The sequence below is a fragment of the Diadema antillarum genome, unplaced genomic scaffold (assembly GCF_040938485.1).
Source record: "Diadema antillarum isolate AM-2024a unplaced genomic scaffold, OU_Dant_1.0 scf00000014, whole genome shotgun sequence".
Classification (NCBI taxonomy): Eukaryota; Metazoa; Echinodermata; class Echinoidea; order Diadematoida; family Diadematidae; genus Diadema; species Diadema antillarum.
In genome coordinates, this window is record NW_027270903.1 from 197,888 (window position 1) to 217,585 (window position 19,698).

Genomic DNA, 19,698 nt, shown 5'->3' on the forward strand with positions numbered 1-19,698 from the left:
TGGCTGCCGCGACTTGCCAGGCTAACGAGTAGTAGTGGAGTATTCTGAGATGAAAAAGTGTAAGATAATTTAGATCATATTCATACAACTTTTATTCCTGAAGTCTTTCCCAATTCTGTAGTAGGTAGGTAGAACACTTCATGCTTACCATCACCGTTTTCTGCCTCCCCGCTGCTGGTGATGCTGGCAGTATCAGCGGCAACCATGGCAGTCAGGTTCTTGATCTGCTGCTGGAGCTGCTCGATCTCACTGTCCCTGCTGTCTAGCTCTAGCCGCAGCTCTTGGTGCCTCGTGTATTCCTCTTGGTATAGCTGCAGGACAAAGGGAGGGACAGCAGAGAGATTGAAGAAGGATTAAACAGTCGTGTGACTTGTAACCATTGGCAACAATATTTGAAGCCATTGCCATCTTTCTTCTCAGCATCACCACCATCGCAGTCATCACATTAGTTACTGCCATTTTTGTCACCACCACTACTACCCCATATACCACAACCACTTGACCCCGTTAGGATGCTACATAACTTCATTTTACCATTTGCCCGGTCGGGCAAGCAGATTTTCAAATTGCTGCAAAACACTTGCCTGAATATTAATTTTACTTGCCCAAAATTCTGGAAAAGTCCAAAATATAAGGAAATAATATAGGAAATGATGTGTAAATCAATGGCTAACAAAACACAATCATTTGAATAAACAGCACATATTGATTAAGTAACAAACTTGGTCTGATCACGTGTTGCCACTGCATTGCATTGGAGCTTCTTCACATAAGTGCTACAAAGTTGCTGCAATGAGATACATATACATTATGTATATGTATAAAGTGTGTTGCATCACTACGCAGCAATTATCTTTAGGCTTTTGTATGGTTGCCTTTGTGGGTTTGTTGGGGGGGGGGGGGGGATAAGTGAAAAAAAAAGGTGGCTTCAAATTTTTTGCTTGCCAAAATCAGGCATTTGTTCTCATTGTTTAAAAATACTTGCCCTCATTTCATTTTCACCTGCCCCGGGCAATCGGGCAAGTGCTTATGTAGCTCCCTGCCCGTGATCCCTGGCTACTACCACTCACCATGGACAGCTCGGCTTTCTCTGTGGTGGAGCGTGTGACCATCTGGCTGTACTTCTCCTTCTCCTGGTTCAGCTCCTGCTGCAGCTTGCGACACTCCTTCTCCTTCTGCCGCAGCTGGGCCTGGCTGACCTTCTTCCCCTTGGGCGGGTTGATGTCCTTGCGGTTCAAGATCTCGGCCAGCTTGCTGACCGCCTGCTCCTTCTTCAGCTTCTCCTCGCCCAGCTGCTTCTGGTGCTGCTTCTTCAGCTCCTCGATGGCATCATTGTCCTGCTTCGCAGACTCCAGGTCTGATGGGAGGAAGACAGGGAAATTGGTTGAGAGATGGGGCATTTATTAGGAATTGGTAATGGGCAATAGGCATTGGTTTAATAGGGGCAATGGGCAATGGGTAATGGGTTACAGGTAATGGGCAATGGGTTGGGGTAATGGGTAATTGACAACAGACAATGGACAGTGGTCATCGGTGGGGTGGGGGGGGGGCATTTCATGAGGCGTTTTGTCAGATATTTTTTCTGACAGTCTTCTATAAGCTACTAAAATCCTTGCATTGATTGGTTGAGAGAAAATTTGTTCGACAAGTTTGTCAGACAAAGCACTTCATGAAATGCCCCCCAGATAATGAGTAATGGGTATGGTTGTACGCATAAGGAAAGACAGGAAAAGAAATAGGTGTCTTCTTGAATGGTTTCTGTATCCCATGAGAAGAGATGTAATCTGTAATTTCTGTTAAACAACTTACTGACATTGTAGTCCTGTCTTAAATTTACTAAAAATACAGACTTTATGACAAAAGTAAGATGGAAAAGTGGCAGCTTGAAATAATGCAACTTTCTGTTCAGAAGAATTGGTGTGGATATGATACACTGTACTTGAGATGAACTGCAAAATTCAGCAAAACTCAACACAAATCTGAACATTCCAGAGGGCTTCTGGTTATAGGGGGTAAAATACAGAGAATACAAAAAAATTCAAAATATGACAACCTTTTTTGTCAAGGCTAACATTATGCCTTACAGAAAACCTAGCATACCAGGGCTCCATTTCACAAAAGTTGATATGATAGCAACTCTTGCTGGAATGGCAACTGTCATAGTAATGACAAGAATCCAGCTTCCTGATTGACTGTTGCTATTGGAAGTTGTCATTCCAGCAAGAGTTGCTCTTCTGACATCTTTTACGAAATGAGGCCCAAGTTGACAAGACTGTCTGCATTTGTAACCTAAATCCATGTTCATTTGTGTTATGCTGCCCAGAAAAATGACTAAGATTCAAAAGATCTGAGAGTTTCTTCTATCAATATCATTGTGTGCCCGGCAGAACGACACGAACGCACACGATTGAAGGAAGGTGTGCCCAGCAGAACAACACGAACACACTTGATGCGTTTAAGTATAATGCCTGCATTTTTTCTCATTTACCTTTATCCAATGTAGTAGTGCCTTTGTTTTGCTATTCATTAAAACTCACATGAAGATGTACGTGGCAATCAACGCTGAGCTCAATACATTCTGACCTTTAATGATCCCATTTAGGTGTCCTTCTTGGGTATAACAAAACAGTTTGCAAGCCCATCAGAGAAAGCAATACCTAACATCCATCCAATACTTTGCACTATTTGATGCCACATGCAGTTGACCTTGGAAAGGGGAAAACGTGTCCTGTCTGACTGCTTTCACACAGGTGAGTTACCAACGGACGTTCTTTGTTGATGGCAAAAAGAATCTCATATGGGGGCATTGAAGGCTCAAGACACATTGCGGGAGGAACAGGTGACTAGTGAATCTACAAGCCAAGGGATGGATTTTTTTATTTGATTTGATTTGATTTATTTCCGCATTCAATCAAATATAAATAGAATACATTTTTCACTGCAAACTTTCATACCATCCAGAGCCTTCTTCAGCTTCATATTGGTCTCATCCTTCTCAGTGATGAGAGTTGATATCCTGCTGTTGAGCTGGTTATTGGTATCCTCCATCTATGGTGGGAAAAGAAAGCAGTGTTAGCAATAGGGTTAGAATTGACCAATCACAGACCCCGTTTTATCACAAGATATAATCAATTATAAACTTCCTTACTACACAGGCTGCCATAGACTTATCATAATAATCAACTATATAATCAATTACAACTCTTCATAAAACAGGGCCCAGAACTGCAAAATTCCATTAATTTGATGAATTCCTCCACAATGCCCAACTAAGATATTTCTTCACATGGCAGTCTCGGTACATGGAAAAAACTCTTACTTCTTGGTTGTTTAATGTGTTCATACAAAAAGAGAGATTAAAAGGATTCAGGACCAAACAAATAAAGGTCACATGATGGATGTCAGAGATGAGAAACTTGCAACGGAGTCACATGAAATGGTCAAGATGATTTCCGATGTTTTTCCTGTTTTTTTTTCCATTATCAGTACCTGATAAACCAGCCAGACACACGTGCTGTATGACTAAAAAGATTTGCTGAGAAGATACAAAATTCAAGAAACAGTGACTACCTGGTAAATCTATCTAAATGTTATGTCACAGTATTTACACCTTTAAACTTTATTCAGCTAGTAAATGTCTTACCATGTCACACCACAACTATGGTGAAGGGTTGGTGTATAACTAATGTATATTAAAAGTCTTTTTGAAGTGTTGAATGGTGCAGAATGTGATATAAGTACATTTGTAAATACTCCCCTCTTGTGCTGGATGTACATATATTTTCACTTGAATAATGACTGCAGGCTACTTTCCTAAAAGTATGTTAATAGTTCAGTTTGCTGAGGGATACATACGTTTTGTATGTCATACACATAAACGTGGTGCACATGAAGTCAGCATTCACCTATCCACATGGCTACCAGTGGATGGGGGCGATGCTTGTGTTTGGCCACTACATGGTGCCATTCACAAGCAAATTTTAAAAAAATTTGAGCACATACGCCATTTTTGCCTGCCTTTATGGAACTGCCTTTATGCAGTGTGTGAGTGTGTGCAAGTGCTTGTGCACGCTCATTAATATCTTACCATTTCCTCACCATATTCATAATCATATTCATATTCATAACGTTGCCAATGCACAATACATTTACATTTGTGAGAAGATTGCCTTACCACAAAAGTGCTGTGATTAACACATTACATACATCATCTTTTTCTTTAATAGTCATTCATATGTTTGTCTTTCCATTTTCAATTCATTCCTCCCATGATGCTCTGCAAGAAGGGTTACAAACCTTACCACTGCCTTGTGCAGTCAGTCAAATGATTTCTGTGTTTATAGGGCAGAGCCCCTGTGCGGTTCTTCTCTCAAAGATCTTGTGTGTGAAACCCATTTTGTTGGGGAGTCATTTACATCAGAGGAATAAGTCTTGGGGTGTTCACCTTTCATAGGGCTGCCAAAATGTACATGCAAATTAATGTGACCCGCCACACCACTCCTCCTGTACAATACACTCATCTACCTGTACATGCTGTGCTACAATTGCTGAATAATTTAAGCATCTGGAAAAACTCGCGAGTGACTCAATTGCATACATTTCCTCTTCTATTTGTATGTCTACAATTGTATATACTTTGCAGGAAAGCATAATATACCCCTGTCAGTGAGGACTGTGAATTTCCCATATGGAAAACTGTGGGGACAAGGATTATGTACAAATGGAATGGCAAAACTGTAATTTTCTCCAGATTAAAAGTTTCCAATAACAAACAACAGATATATCTCTGTATTGTACGGTTCCCGTCTGACGAACACAATATGATCACATAAGAAAATCTGGATGATAGAGCTCTATAAGCAGGAGATCCTACAACCAAAGTCTATTCCCTTTGTCAGGATATTGTTGTAAGACTCAGAGAGAAAAACAATAATTCTCTCACAACTTAAGCATGCAAATCTCGAGATTAAAAAAAAAAAAAGAGGGAAAGTTTTCCTTTTGAGCCATTCCACAGGTACACATGATCTGTCCTCAAGGTGAATCCAAGTAATTGTAGGTGTATATGGTATATTTCTACTCACACTTGAAAACACTTTCTTAAACTGTCGAGAACAATGTAATAAAGAAATTGAGGAATGTCATGAATCCAACAGCAAAGCAAACACAAGTACAATGTAATTCACCAAGCAGAAAGCATCCACATTTCATGATCATTACAATCCAAAATGTTAAATAAAAAAGCTAGATGAGTTAAATGATTTCAGGAATCACTACCAGATCCTGTATCATCATAGAAACAGCATGATATGTCCAGTAAAGTACTAGTAAAGTACTGCTGACTGAAACAAAGTATACAGCCGACCAAACAAGAGCAAACTCAAATTTTCCTGCTGAAGCCCCACTACTTCTGCTGGTGGCATAATCCCACATACCAAAGTAAAAAGAAATGAAAACTCATTAACACCTCCTCTCCAATAAATATACCACTTTTACAGAGCGGAATGAATGAAACTCATAAGCCAAGATCTCTTGTTTGAGACCTGCATTTGCTTTTATAAGATGTTTGAAGCAAAACAGCTGCCCTCACCAAAGTAACTTTACTATAACCTTAAACCCTCAACAGAACAATCTTTACCAACCAGCTCTTACTGGCTGGTGGTTTCACAATTCCTGTAAACTCAGTGTTAACAGGTAGGTGTCCAACCAAAAACTGGCAAAATGACATCAAGATGTTTTACATCAGGTGAATTCAGCAGCAGCTTGGGGTTTGCTTGTACTGACTTGCTTTCGCTTGCAGGCAACTTTGAACATTACAGAGCACAGGTCAATTTGGAGTACTGTTTTGTGCATCAGCAGAAGCTGGCCAATCGTAGCAATGCATTTGTGCCATATCTTGAAACTATCCAAAGCTGATTTCAGTCAAAGTTTATCCTTATACCCCTTGGTACATAATGCATAAAGTCATTAAAAGATTCATACAAAGTTTGTTTCATGTTTGGGGTGGGTTTTTTTGTTTTGTTTTGTTTTGTTTTTTGGTCTTTCTTTTGGTGTTTCTGGGGGTGGGGGTTTGGGAAGACTCTTAACAACTAATACCCCCTTCTCTCTTCAAAAACCACAAAAATAATGATGAGTGTGCTTGCATTACATGATGACCAGGTAGACAGTACCATGGGATGAGGTAAATATCATGGAATACAGAGGATTTGGGGGGATTTAGGGAGTGGGGAAAGTAGGGACAAATGGAGGTGATATCGAACAATATCGCATGAAAAGGGGATAGGACTGAATAGGGTTTAGCAATCATGTAGATCGGCCCAAACTACCTAAACTAGGAACTGCATAGACAGATGGAATTGTGCACGAGGTACAGGACTTATGGGCCTCGGTGGCAACAAATGAATGACCTATAAAACCAACACAATGTGACTGCATGGCTGCATTTAAAAGCAAGAAAAAATAAAGATGTGATTTTCCCGTCTTGTTTCCTCTATCACTGAAAAGCCTCTTCTCAAGACATGCTGTCTGTGACATGCAGGACTACAAAAATGACATCATGATATCGGTGATTGTTATACTCACTTCCTTTTTTAGGTCTTCAATCTTGTTACAGAACCAAAAAATAAATAAATAAATGAATAAATCAAACAAAAACAGAGCAATGCTACTCTCCATACAATATGAACTCCCGCGGCACGTCATTTCATTCACAAGTAATGCACTTATCAACTTCTAGTAGCAGACATTTGCTTGTTTCATTTTAAATGGCCACAGCAGTCCTAGTAGGAGCAAAATCACTGCCAAAGTTTACCAATAAAAAATAGAAGCATTGTAGCTCAAAACTGACATATCAGAAATTATAAATTTAAATTCATAATCATACAGCTACCTGAAGAATCATCCCATTAAATCTGTATCTCTCAATGTCTCCAAATGCTTTAAATATTCAAAGACTGTTCAAAAAGCATGAGCAATTAAAGAATGTTAATTATAATTGCACTATCAAACCAATTGTCGGTTTAATCTCAGAGTTGGTTGCTATAAATTCAATATAAAAATTATTTATTTAGACAATACCGCAAAACTACGACACGTCAAAGATAGCTAATATCTCTTTAAAAAAGAAGAAGTAGAATGATGTACCAATAAGTAGAGGCCCTGCCATTTAATGCCAATTCTCCTCAAAGCTGGAGTAGATTTCCTGGCACTAATAACATCTTTTCTTTAATTTTGAAGGCATTGTTATGTCAAGGAAATGATTCCCACACAAAGAAATTGAGTGGGCCTTCTGCTTTGTTTGTGTCTAAGAGCACAAAAGCAGAGCCTTACCGTGGTCAGCTGGTTCTCCTTGCTGTTGATCATGGTCTTGTTTCGCTGGATTTCTTCTTTCATCTCAAGCTCACGCATTGTCTTCTCGCGCTCCAGGTCAGTGTACTGATCTTCAGCAATTGTTCTAGAAAATTAAAAACAAATTTTCTCTCTTTCAATTTCACACCCTCAGGTGTCACTAATATCACAAGTTATTATGGAAATGGATTTGAAAAAAAAAACCCAATGATTATCATTCCACAAATTTACAGATTGATTTGGGCTTGGAATAATCAGTTGCTTCATTAACTTTTTCATCCAGTCAACTCCTTTCTACCAACTATTAAAGCAAAAAGCAAAAAAAAAAGAAGAAAAAAAAAAAAAGAAAGATATTATCACACAATATCAAACAAACTACACATAAAGAAGATTCCTTTTGTATGTATCAAAGTCATTGTAACCACTAGTACTATCATAATCTTCATCATTATTCCTCAAACTGTTACTCTTACTAATCATCATTATCATCACTATCTCTTCATCAGCATTATCCTCATCTTATCATGACATCATTATCAGCCTCCTTCTCCTCATCACTGCTAATAGCGAGCTTTAGATCTGCAATGCGAATGCTAAGCTGACATAAATTAGGCAAAAAATGCGTTCTGCACATGCACAAAGACAGCTGCGTCCATCGTCCAACCCAGGAAGAGGCGTCGTCTTAGCGTTCAAATTGCAGATCTAATGCTTCTTATTATCACATAAATGGTACATAATTGGTCATCAGCTCCGACCTCACCTCTCACCAAGTACATGAACGTAGACCACATGGACGACCCGCTAGTGCAGCTGAATATGGGCTATCCAGCCGTCTTGTCATATTAATGGGAATTGAAAACAAACAAACATACAAACAATCCAACACACAAACAAACCTTGCAAGCTGTTCTGAGTCTGCCTTGGTCAGGGTGAGCTCCAACTGGGCAGCCAGAGATTCCCTGTAAATGTGTGAGAGAGAGGGAGGAGGGGGAGGGGGAGAAAATGAGGGACAGACAGACAGACAGACAGAAGATGTAAATAAAACAGGTTTACAGGCCATGTGTTTCAAAGGCAGTGATTCCCTCCAAATGGCTTCTGTGAAGGGCTGATGTGGTAATACAGTACACTGTATTTTCCAGTGCTTCACAGCACATTGTTTCAGAATTTTAAAGAGATTTGGTATTCAGCAAAGAGTCAACAAACTTAGCAAAGACATCACAGCAATCATGTGTTCTGTGGCTTAGAGTTTTCAACATCTATTACAATCTGAGTCAACAATCAAAACACTTTTGGTAAATTATACTGTAGCATGCAGTTGCCTTCATCATTCTATATCCTATAGAGTAACATAGTTTGATGGCGACTTAACATCACAAGACTTTTCACGGAAACTTGGCTTTATCACCTTTTCACACTTACTGACATATGTAGCAGAATTTTGATATGAGATCATAGATCAACTGACGCTAGAGCGTAATCAATATGATTATAAGGCAAGCCTGTTCACACACGTTCACACAGACAGTAAGAGGGGGACAGAGGAACTATTCTTACTTTTCGTTGCATAGCTGCGAGTAGTCCTGTCGCAGCTTGTCAATCTCTTCCTTAAACTCCATGAGTTCCTCTGTCAAAACCTGGTTGTTATTCTTGTACAAAGTCTGCAAGAGACATGGGACAGAGGTCGAAGGTCATACATCCAAGAACAAACTCAACAGGTGTTTGTTTTCTTCCCACCAAGTCCAAGAAATTTCAAGACTTTTGTGATTTTCCTCAAAGACAAAGACCAGCTAACTCTCATGATAAATGCCACACTAGAACGTAATAGTGTTCTAAAATCATCAATTTTAATTCAACGGCAAGATATATATCAAAGCAAAGGGAAATAGGAGAACACACCAAAGCGCCAAATCAATCTTGTAGTTAAATGCTCTAGATGCAACTTGGGCAAAATATGAATTACATGCATTAAAAAAAAGTGACTCAGGTAAGGCAATAGACAGTTTGAACAGGAAAGGTTGAAGTGAAAAGAATCAGATGGCCGCAATGTAGCATGCAATAAAAGAAAGTGTTTACCGTGAAGTTCTGTTCTGATTCCAGCTGCTCTTGCAGATCGCTGAGTTGTAAGGTAGTAATACTAGCATTGCTAAAGGCAAACACATGAAAAAAAGACAAGTTTTGATTAAAGTAGTACAATGTACAAGTAATGATTCAAAGACTGTTGAGGTACTGTAAAACGAGAAATGTTCCCGTGCATTTTAATTTAGCGAGCGTGAAGATTCGCGAAATTAAAATGCACGCGAAAGTTCTTTTGTACACTATATGCACTGAATGCCAGTGGCAGTTCGCGAAAATTTCATGCCGCAAAAAAGGCCGTCGGCTCCAATTCACAAAAAATTCATGCCGCGAATATATCATGTTTTACAGTATCAGTATTGCTTTACAGTGTTTGAAGCGCAATTCATATAGCATTTTGTTTACCATTTTGTGCTAATTTTAGATATTCAGCATAATTCTGGAATGTGATATGTACATGAAACAGGTGCACCGAGAAGTTTTCAAATACAGGCTGACTTGTATTCAGTGGTGACTAGTCTTTTATTTTTCTGCATACCAACTTGTTTACAAAGTGTTAATTTCATGCAAAGTGCAGAACAATGAGTTGTGGAGTGTGATATGAACATAAAACAGGTGTACTAGAAATGTTTTAGTGTTTGAATATCTTCAATTGTTATATTTTAAATCAGTCAATAGAGTACCAAGTGATGATGTCAGAGTCTTTTGTTATAGCTTGGGCTGGAACCAGGTGCCTGCATGGTTAGCAACAATAGTGCTCATATTTCAGGCCAGGTGAGGCTGTTTACAACCAGTTGCTATGGCGATGAATTGCTATGACATTACACTTTGTACTCTATACCACATGAATTACAGAACTGACTTTTTCTGCACCGAAATACTATATGACATACAATACGCAAGACATAATAGCATACTGAAGTGTGACATCATAGCAATTTATGCCATGGAAACTGGATCTAAACAACCTCACGCAGCCTAAATATCTGTGAACACAACAGCTGCTACACACAGACCGAACAAACAACTGTGACATCATCACTACAGTATTCTATGAGAGTCATAATCATAAACAGGGGCAGATCCACAAATTCTGTAAAGGGGAGGCCCCTTTACAAAATTATAGGGGGTTGCACGTGCCCCCCTTTTTTTTCTTTTGTTTTCTTTTGTTTTCACAAAAAGTAAAGAGGGGGAGCATGCCCCATGCACCCGCCTCTGGATCCGCCACTGCATAAATGCAATTTTATGTGTGTGAATATAACAATTCAGTTACAAGACCTTGTGTAAGAAAAAAAAAGACAAAAAATAAAATAAAACTTTTTAAAGAGAACCCATATACTGCTTTTCATGTTAGTGGCATTTTGATATCAATATTGTAGCTCATTCAGTGTATGAAGACCACTTGTACTACGACAGATCTGACTCTGATCCTCACCTCTTGGCCTTCTCAAGAGAGCTTTCCAGACTCTTGTTCTGCTCCTTGAGAGAGTTGAGTTCATTGCGTAGCCGCTTGACGTCAGTCTGGAGGGAGTTGGTCATCTGCTTGGCGGCTTTGAGGTCGTTCTGTGTGAATCTGTGTCGCTGCTCTTCTTGCTCCAGCTGCAGAACTTTGTCTTTCATCTGAAAACATCAAAGAATCTTGTCTCCTCAGCTTTGATATCATTAGAGGAAACACATCATCATTTGCTATCACAAAGTCACACAAGTTTACAGCAAATTCAATCTACCGTAGATTTACCCATTTAAATCTTTCTCTTTAACCCCTTTGGCCCTTCACGTACAGTCTGTTCCCATCACCCCTTTCAGACTATACAGCAGTTTCAGAGTTTAGGACATGCATATAATTAATATTTCAATTTATATAAAATTTTCCTAAAACACTTGTCACATTCAATTCAGGTTTCTAGCATGAATTTATTCTTTCATCTACAATTCAGCAACTAAAACTTTCAGTCCTTCACATAGTTGTCATTGCATAACCTACAACTGTACAGAAATTTTATGAGAAAGATGTCAAATTCTTCCCTTTGAATTCAGGTCATAAAAAGTTATTTAGTGAGCAAATGGGAAATTTGCAGGGTCACTACATAAACTTACTGAATGCTTTCATAATATGAAAAAGCTTGGAAAGTTAAAGCCAGGTGCCTTGACATATGAAAGGCTGATGTCTTATGAACTCAAACTTCCCATGCTCTGTTTATTTTATTTACTCTGTTTACCAATGTCAATTTGGGAAGGATTTTTCACTTTTTAATGTTCAGAAGGGTTGCTGACTTTAAAGGGACTGTACAGTATTGGTTGAGGTGAGGATTTAGCTTTGAACATTTTGCGAGATATCTAGAAACCACTCTATGAAATGTTAAAGAGCATACAATTCTAAGGGGAATTGAAAGTTTATTTGATGAAAATCAGTTTTGAAATGACTGAGATATCTAGAAGCAAGGTAAAACAAGGAGATCCAATAACAGTTGTGGCCTGTCGCATTTTATTAGGTTTGGGGTTTTTTTCTGTTTTTTTGATATGTCAGCCATTTCAAGACCAATTTTCACCAAGTAAATAGTGAATTCCTCTATGAATTGCATGTTCTTTCATATTTCATAAGAGGTTTCTCATTATCTCACAAACACACAGACAAAAAAGTTGGAAACCTGTATACCTGTATCCCTATCTGAACCAAAACTATACCATCCCTTTAAAGGTGAAGTTCCAGTTTGAGCTGTGTATGTCCCCCAATCCCTCTCTCACCTTTTCCTGTTCAGTCTTGATGGTTTCCTTTAGTTGTTCAATCTGTTGCCTAGCCTGCTTTAATTCCACCTCTAGGATAGAATTCTCCCTGTCCGCTTTGTTCCTCAATTCACGCTCTGTAATCACACTCTTTTGTAGTTCTGAAAAAAAAAAGAGAAACCAAATCAAATGTGAAAGCAATAGACAAGTTCAAAATTATTATCATTATTAGTAGTAGTATTATCATCATTATCATTAGTAGTTGTAGTAGTAGTAGTAGTAGTAGTAATATCATTACTATTATTATTATTATTATTATTATCATTATTATTATTATTATTACCATCATCACCATCATCATTATTATCATTATTATTATTGTCATTATTTGTATTTTTAAGCTGACTTGTGTGAATGATACTTGTTCTGATGATGACACAAATGAACATTCATCCAGGATTGTGAAGGCTGACAATCTACTACTAAACAACATTCTACAAACTCCCCGAAGAACTTGTTTGCAAACAAACAAACAAACAGAAACAAAAAACTAAATGTCTGCACAGATATAAGTACCTTGGAATGGTATTGTGATTTCACCTAGCCTTCGTCTTTGGTTACTCACTTCAATTCTTTATTCTTATCTCAAATACACACTTATTGAATGATTCATTCTTAATCAATATTGTAAAGATTTTGTGTGGTTTCAAAACAAAATACCAACATAGATATGGGTATGGAATGGTATTCTGTGATTTCATATCACCTTGATCTTTGATTAATCTTATTCATTTTTTTTTTAAATCATTTTTCACTCAGATACACACATATTAAATGATTCATACTTTGCTGCCATAGTACAAATTCATGTGTGGTTTCATTGTATATGTGATTACCACTGCCCCCCCCCCCATCCTGATTTCTTTAAACATAACCATGCTCCCAATATATATCCCCCTTGTCTACAGTCACATTCATCTCACCTTCCTCCTGAGTTCTCGTGATCCTCTTCTTCTCCGCATTGACGGCGGCCATGGCAGCTTTGTGATCTAGCTCGTTCTGCTCGTGTTTGTGTTGTAATGTCTTGAGGTCAAACTCTAGGCTTGCATTAGTCTGACAGAAGGGGAAAAAAGAAAGTATATTCAACAATTGGCAATAGAGATTGAGCTACCTGGAACAAAGCTTGTGGAGATTTGCAAGGCATTTACTCAGTTTTGAATTGACAGCAAATCAATTTGAATGGTACTCGTTTATTTATTTGATATAGTATATGATAAAAGTACATCCTGAGTAAATAATATTTTTCTGTTAACCCTTTGTGTGCTATACTCCTTATTGGTCTATAGTTTGAGTGTGAAATCAGTGCACATTTGACATTAGAAAGGGTTAATTATAATGTTCCTCTTCAATCCTAGAAGCAACTGAGATGTGGCCTAACTGCTACAAAATTGAAAAATGCACATTATGTTGTTATCAAAACTTAGTTATTTACTACCTCAATGAAGTCATAGAGACAAAGGGTGATCAAGCCAATATTACACCATAGAAGAATGGAGTGTTTGTAGTAGGTAGAAAGTACTAGTATTAAAAAGGTCTTACCCTTTCTAAGATGATCTGTTTCTCCTGGAAGGTTTGCAACTTGGCAATGGAGCGACTCTCTGCTTGCTTCAGCTTGTTCAGTTCAGATGTCAGGTTCATATTTTGCCCTGAAAGGAGACAGCAGTGTTTGTATTTAATTTCCTACCCTTGCAAATTTGTAAAAAAAAACAAAAAAACAAAAACAAAAAAACATACACAACTCAGATGGAGAAAAACTCACATCATAAACAATATTGCGCTACTCCACAAATATAGTTCAGTTATGAGTGTGTGGGGGCCAAACATAGAATTGTGGGTGTGCTTTATAACAGCCACTGCTCTACGTGCATGGTCACATGACTGGAATGGGGGTTCGGTTTTGGTCAAATTTTCAAAACTGTCATATAGAGCACTATACTGTAAAACAAGGAATGTCCATGTGCATTTTAATTTTGTGAATTTTGCGAGAGCCAAGATTCGCGACATTAAAGTGCACATGAAAGTTCTTGTCTACACTATACGCATTGAATGTTACAGGCAACTCGCAAAAATTTCATGCCGCGAAAAAGGCTGTCGGCTCCAATTCATGAAAATTTCATGCCGCGAAAATATTGTGTTTTACAGTAACACAATTTAAATGGAGAAAATGACCCACAAAAAAAAACTGTTGGCACAAGAAGTTAAAGGCCTTTGCACATTAGAAACTTTTACACTTGACAATCGAGGCCATTATCATGGCTGCAGCTCACTTTCAAGTTCTGACTTGAGATCCTCTATACGGATCCGTCCGCTGTGCTCCTCCGCCATCTGGGTCTGGAACTTGATGAGTTCCTGGTCCAGGGACATCTTGTTGTTTAGCTCCCTCGTGTACTTATCTCTCAGTTCGTTTAGTTCCTGCTCCAGATGGGTGTAATTCTGGATACATGGAGGCAGAGATGAAAATAATCCAGTGAGAAACCATGGCGGGAATTTTCATGCAAAATGAATGTAAAACCCTGAAATCAAGATTGCTCGAAAACAAGGCAAGCAACTTAAAAATGTATGAACAAATGAACAAAATAAAGACCTGAACAATTGTACAGATAAAAAGATGGACTAATGAATAATTTCAAATGAATTCAAATATACTAAGAAATAAAGGAAGGGCTACACAGCAGATATTAAAGTTTCCCATCCATTACTGAGATCCAACACTTCTTGAAACACCATCTGGACCAAGAGTCCTTGGCAAATATAGCAACATAGAATAATGCTACAAGTACAGTAAAAGTTGTTCGTTTTGTGTATGGATATTTTCGCGGAAGAGGAGGTCACAGACATTTTTGCGAGCTGTCGTTTTCACAAGTTGACACCAAGGCTGTCGTAAGTGCACTAATGCCTGTCCATTTGCGATGTTTTTGTGTGTTGTTAAATCTGCAACCCAACAGTGATATGCGAAATTCGCGAAAATTAGACCATTGCGAAAACAACAGCTTTTAATGTAGATGGGAACAGGGAAATGTTAACCCACCTTCTGGGTCTCCATGACGGTCTTCTTGGCCCGGGCGTGGTGGTCAGACTCCGTCTGGAGCTGCTTGTTGAGGTTATCCACCGTTCGTTCCAGCATGGTCACTTTCTCCACCCGCAGCTTGAGGTCCTTGATATGCTTCTCCATGTCGGTCTGCTGAGAGACCTGGCGCTCCAGACGATGCCTCCCTTCCTGCTCCTGCTCCCAGCGCCTTTGAAGCTGGAGGTTGAGTCGTGGTGGTGGTGGTGGTAGTGGTGGTGATGGTAGTGGTGGTGGTGATGGTGGTAGGGGTGATGGTGATAGGGGTGGTGGTGGTAGGGGTGGTGGTAATGGTGATGATGATGGTGGTGGTGATGGTGGTGGTGGTAGGTGTGGTAGTGGTGGTGGTTAGAGTGTTGTCAATGGTGATGGTAGGGTAGTGGTAATGGCAATGGCAGTTGTGGTTATGGTAGTGGTGGTGGCGGTGGGGGTGATGGTGGTGTTGGTGGTAGTGGTGGTGGTGATGATGGAAGTGGTAGTGGTGGTGGTTATGGTAGTGATGGTGATGGTGGTAGTGGTATTGGTGGTGGTGATGGTGTTGGTAGTGTTAGTATTGGTAGAGGTGGTGGTGGTGGTGATGATGGTAGTGGTAGTTGTGGTGGTGGTGGCGGGAATGGTGGTGGTCGTATTGGGGGGGGGGGGGGATGTGCACAAGATGGAAAAGTATCCAAGTCAACATCTCCATTCAGTTTACCAATTTTTAATCACAAACATTTGACTTTTAAATTGGGTCTTCATGACCAGTTTACTTGAAGCTCCTCTGCTTATCATTTTCCTTTAGAATGTACTTCTATGCTTAACTTAAAAGAATACAGACTCTTTGATACTGTGATATGGTATTAAGTTGTGCATAAATAAGAATAATACTGTCTAGCCCTTACATGTTTTTAATCCTCTGTTCTTATTGCCTTTGTCTGTTCTCTGTATGATTGTCAATGTTGCCAATGTGCATGTGTGTGTGTGGTTTTTTTAACCTTCCACTGTATCTTGTTTTATGAAAATGTACAACAGAGAACTTGAACTGTAGTTTTGCACTTCTCATTACAACACATTAGACAATGATCTTTGAAAGCATTCTAGCGCACATCCTACTACAGTGCATGGATGACTGATACTTTTAGCAGGCACTTACACATACACTGTTGAGTAATTTCCTATGATCATAATATGGTCATGGAGATTAATATTTTCATTACCATCGCATCATATTTATTATCATCACAAAATAATATAGATCATCATTATTATTATTCACATCAATTCATATTAAGATTCAATTACCTCCACTGCCTTTATACTGTATGCAACCTAACACACTTTAAGCATCTAGTTACTATTTTCTGTCGTTCTACAAATACCTGCAATGTAAAATCATGCGATCAAGTTATTTGCAAGACAGGCAGAATGACCAATCTCTCAGCATAGGTATAAACCTTGTCATTAATCAAGGTGATGAAAGAGCGATAACCTACACACCTGTTTGGTTTGGGTGCTGTTTTTAATGCCAGTGTGCATTCTAACCCTAACTGGGAGGGCTTCAAGTACGCCTAATAACAGTTGATTTATGCACCGACATAACAAAGCACCTGGCTCATTGCACAACCTATTGAATCACCTTAATTTCTTCTTACTTTGGAAACCCCCCTCCCCCTCACCCCACTTGTAACCAACAAAATAGTTTTATATCTAAATACAGTTCGACCTCGATTATCCGGCCTCCTTTTATCCCGAAATCTCTATTATCCGGATGCGTTCATGCAGTGAAGGACCTTTTTTTTTCATCCAGAAATTGAGAAAAAAACAGTGACTTAAACATCTTTTCATGGATCTATTTCACTAATTTCATAAGATGTGCATGATAGATTTCTCAATATCTAATGAGGTAAAACATGTTGATGATTTTCACATAAAGATATACATGTACTTTATTTTTGTGACTCGAGAAGGGACTACAATTTTGCGCAGGCTAGCATAGATTACACCACCGTTGTGGGGTACGCTAGCTGCCAGTGCACTGGGACGGCAGCTTGGACGGCAGCTATATACATAAACATTGTGTCTCCTGTATCCGGCCAATTCGCTTATCCAGATGAGCACTGGTCCCGACATGGCCGGATAATCGAGGTCGAACTGGTCTAAAGGTGTAATAATTTGTCTCTGCCGCCCTCTATGGTGAAGATGGAGGAGGAGGAAAACACAAACCTCTTTCATTTCATGCTTTTGATCCATCAACTGCCTCTCACGTTCCATGAGTTTGTTTTCAATATGATGCTTGTCGCTACTCTGTCAAGACAAAGACAATAAAAAGGAAAATAGAAAACAACAAAATGTGAGTTGGAGCGTGATAAAATCATGTCAATTTTGATTCAACTCACAGAGAAAAAAAAATTATGAAAAAAAAAAAGATGATCTAACACAAAGTGCATGTCACACACAAAGAACAAAATTCAGTCGGTTCATTTAATGAGATTGTGAGATAATGCTTGTTCATTTTCAGGTTCAGAAATTGATATTCTGGACTTTTTTTCATTTCAGAGAAAATTGTTGAGGTCCTGACATAAAAAACAAAGAACCTTACATAACAGGGTACTTCTTTTTTTTCTTTAACCCAAGTCTGACAGCAGCTGCTCCCAATCGCTTGATTAGACCATGATTACTCTCTTTGCAGAACATCATGACAACTGTGGAGCAGGATCCACAGTCACATTGGTTGGAGTGATAATGGTAATAGCAGTAGACAACAAATTAGAGCAAAATCTATTCAGCTCAAGGAGATGGAAAAACAAACAAACAAACAAGCAAAACCAAATACAATTCAGTATCTTCATGTTTCTTCACAAATGTTTAATCTCCTCATTCAGCCTTACGACCAGCATGCTTAATACTGATTAAACCTAGAGTGAAAAAATTATTATTATTTTTTTTTTTTTAAAGGATTATCTACAAAACTATACAGAGAAAATAAAGGAAGAATATGACTGTAATGTTGGAAACTGTCTGAGTTTTTTGTTATTCAAGGGCAAGGCATTAAAGGTAGGGAATCCCATTTGCATGCCTCAAATGAAGAGTTGTATAAGTACAGTGGTATCTTGAAGAGAGTATCATTTTAGAAACTCCCATAAAGTATTGAAAGTGGAAGGTAACATTTAGTACATTTTTATTGACCGTTAGATTTTGAATTGAATTTTTTTCGGGCTCACCGTAAATTCCAGTACATTACTAGGCTACCTTTGCAGACCCATGCACTGCATGTGTGTCCATCATGTATATCTTGAGAAGAAAGTTCATCAAAACTTACAAACATTTCTATATACATTCTTGCCACACACTCTATATGTTATTACATCAGCTCTTATACTTTTAGATTTGTGTTTATAGATAAAAAAAAATACAGAAGACTGCAACAAAAAGGCTTAAGTGTGGCTGACACACAGAACTACTGAGTAGTTGAGTTTTGTGCATTATTCAAATTGTAGATAACTGTTGACTTCCAAATTTCTCAGCAGTGGCCTAAACAAGTCCCCTGAGGTTCATATTTAATGTTTTGCTGCATTTTGGGAGGTCTGTAAAAGGTATCCCCTACCTTTAAGGACAACATGGAGACCTTCGTACAAGACACATCAAGGCAATTACCCCCAAGGGCAATTACCCCCTGCCCTGGCTAAATACTGATTAGTGATAAGGTTAGAGTAAAGATTAGGGTTTGGTTTAGGGTTTGGAGCTTGGGTTAGGATTAGGATTAGGTTCAGGATTAGGAGTAGGGGTAAGGTCAGGGGAAATGTCCGGAGTAATTGCCTGGGGGTAACTGCCCTAGACCCGGTAAAAGGAACTCCTAAGATATGTATTGAGGTTCCTCCTTACCTCGCTCTCAATGTCTTTCTTAAGGCGGTCCATCTTGGAGGACATGTGTCTGTTCTTCTGGTCCAGGTCTTTGTTTTTCCTCCTCTCACTGTCCAGCTGTTTCTCCATGGAGTGTGCTCTCCTCTTTAGATCCTCAAACTCCTGCAGAACATAAATCAGATTGTGCAATAATGTGAGTGGGGGATTTTATCAAATTTCAATTCAATTCAACTTTGTTTCCAAATCACTTTTTTTTTTTTCAATTACAAATATGACAATATAGTATAAATTATATGAACATACATTTGACAATGGACAAAATAAGCAAGTGAATAGCCTATATCAAAAATATTTGAACAAAATCGTTCTGTTATTGGAATTTAGAGAGTACCACCATTAAAACAAGTTTGTAGAGATGTGGGCCACTCAATTAATCACGACTCCAAGGGGATTTGCAAGTATGCCAACACAAGTAGCTCACCAAACTATTAATGTTCCTGTACAGTCTCTGGCTGACAAATTTCACTTGGGGAGAAGAACTGGTAGTATTCATTTCGAAAGACTAACTATAAATGTTCAAAAATAAATGCAAA

General features: G+C 38.6%; 1 protein-coding gene across 1 annotated transcript in view; it reads right to left on the reverse strand.

Annotated features, from left to right (window-relative positions):
- Positions 1-19,698, reverse strand: part of LOC139721621 (rho-associated protein kinase 2-like) — a 132,412-nt gene that overhangs the window by 15,547 nt on the left and 97,167 nt on the right. Inside the window, exons 15-30 of the mRNA XM_071632956.1 lie at positions 19,127-19,267; positions 17,468-17,548; positions 15,230-15,445; positions 14,469-14,634; positions 13,741-13,847; positions 13,125-13,254; positions 12,163-12,302; positions 10,853-11,037; positions 9,418-9,487; positions 8,899-9,002; positions 8,241-8,303; positions 7,327-7,450; positions 6,580-6,600; positions 2,955-3,048; positions 1,071-1,357; positions 149-311 (exon numbers count right to left, since the gene is read on the reverse strand). Of these exons, the coding sequence (XP_071489057.1) occupies positions 149-311; positions 1,071-1,357; positions 2,955-3,048; positions 6,580-6,600; positions 7,327-7,450; positions 8,241-8,303; positions 8,899-9,002; positions 9,418-9,487; positions 10,853-11,037; positions 12,163-12,302; positions 13,125-13,254; positions 13,741-13,847; positions 14,469-14,634; positions 15,230-15,445; positions 17,468-17,548; positions 19,127-19,267 (2,092 nt within the window). The remainder of the gene's footprint in view (positions 1-148; positions 312-1,070; positions 1,358-2,954; positions 3,049-6,579; positions 6,601-7,326; positions 7,451-8,240; positions 8,304-8,898; positions 9,003-9,417; positions 9,488-10,852; positions 11,038-12,162; positions 12,303-13,124; positions 13,255-13,740; positions 13,848-14,468; positions 14,635-15,229; positions 15,446-17,467; positions 17,549-19,126; positions 19,268-19,698) is intronic.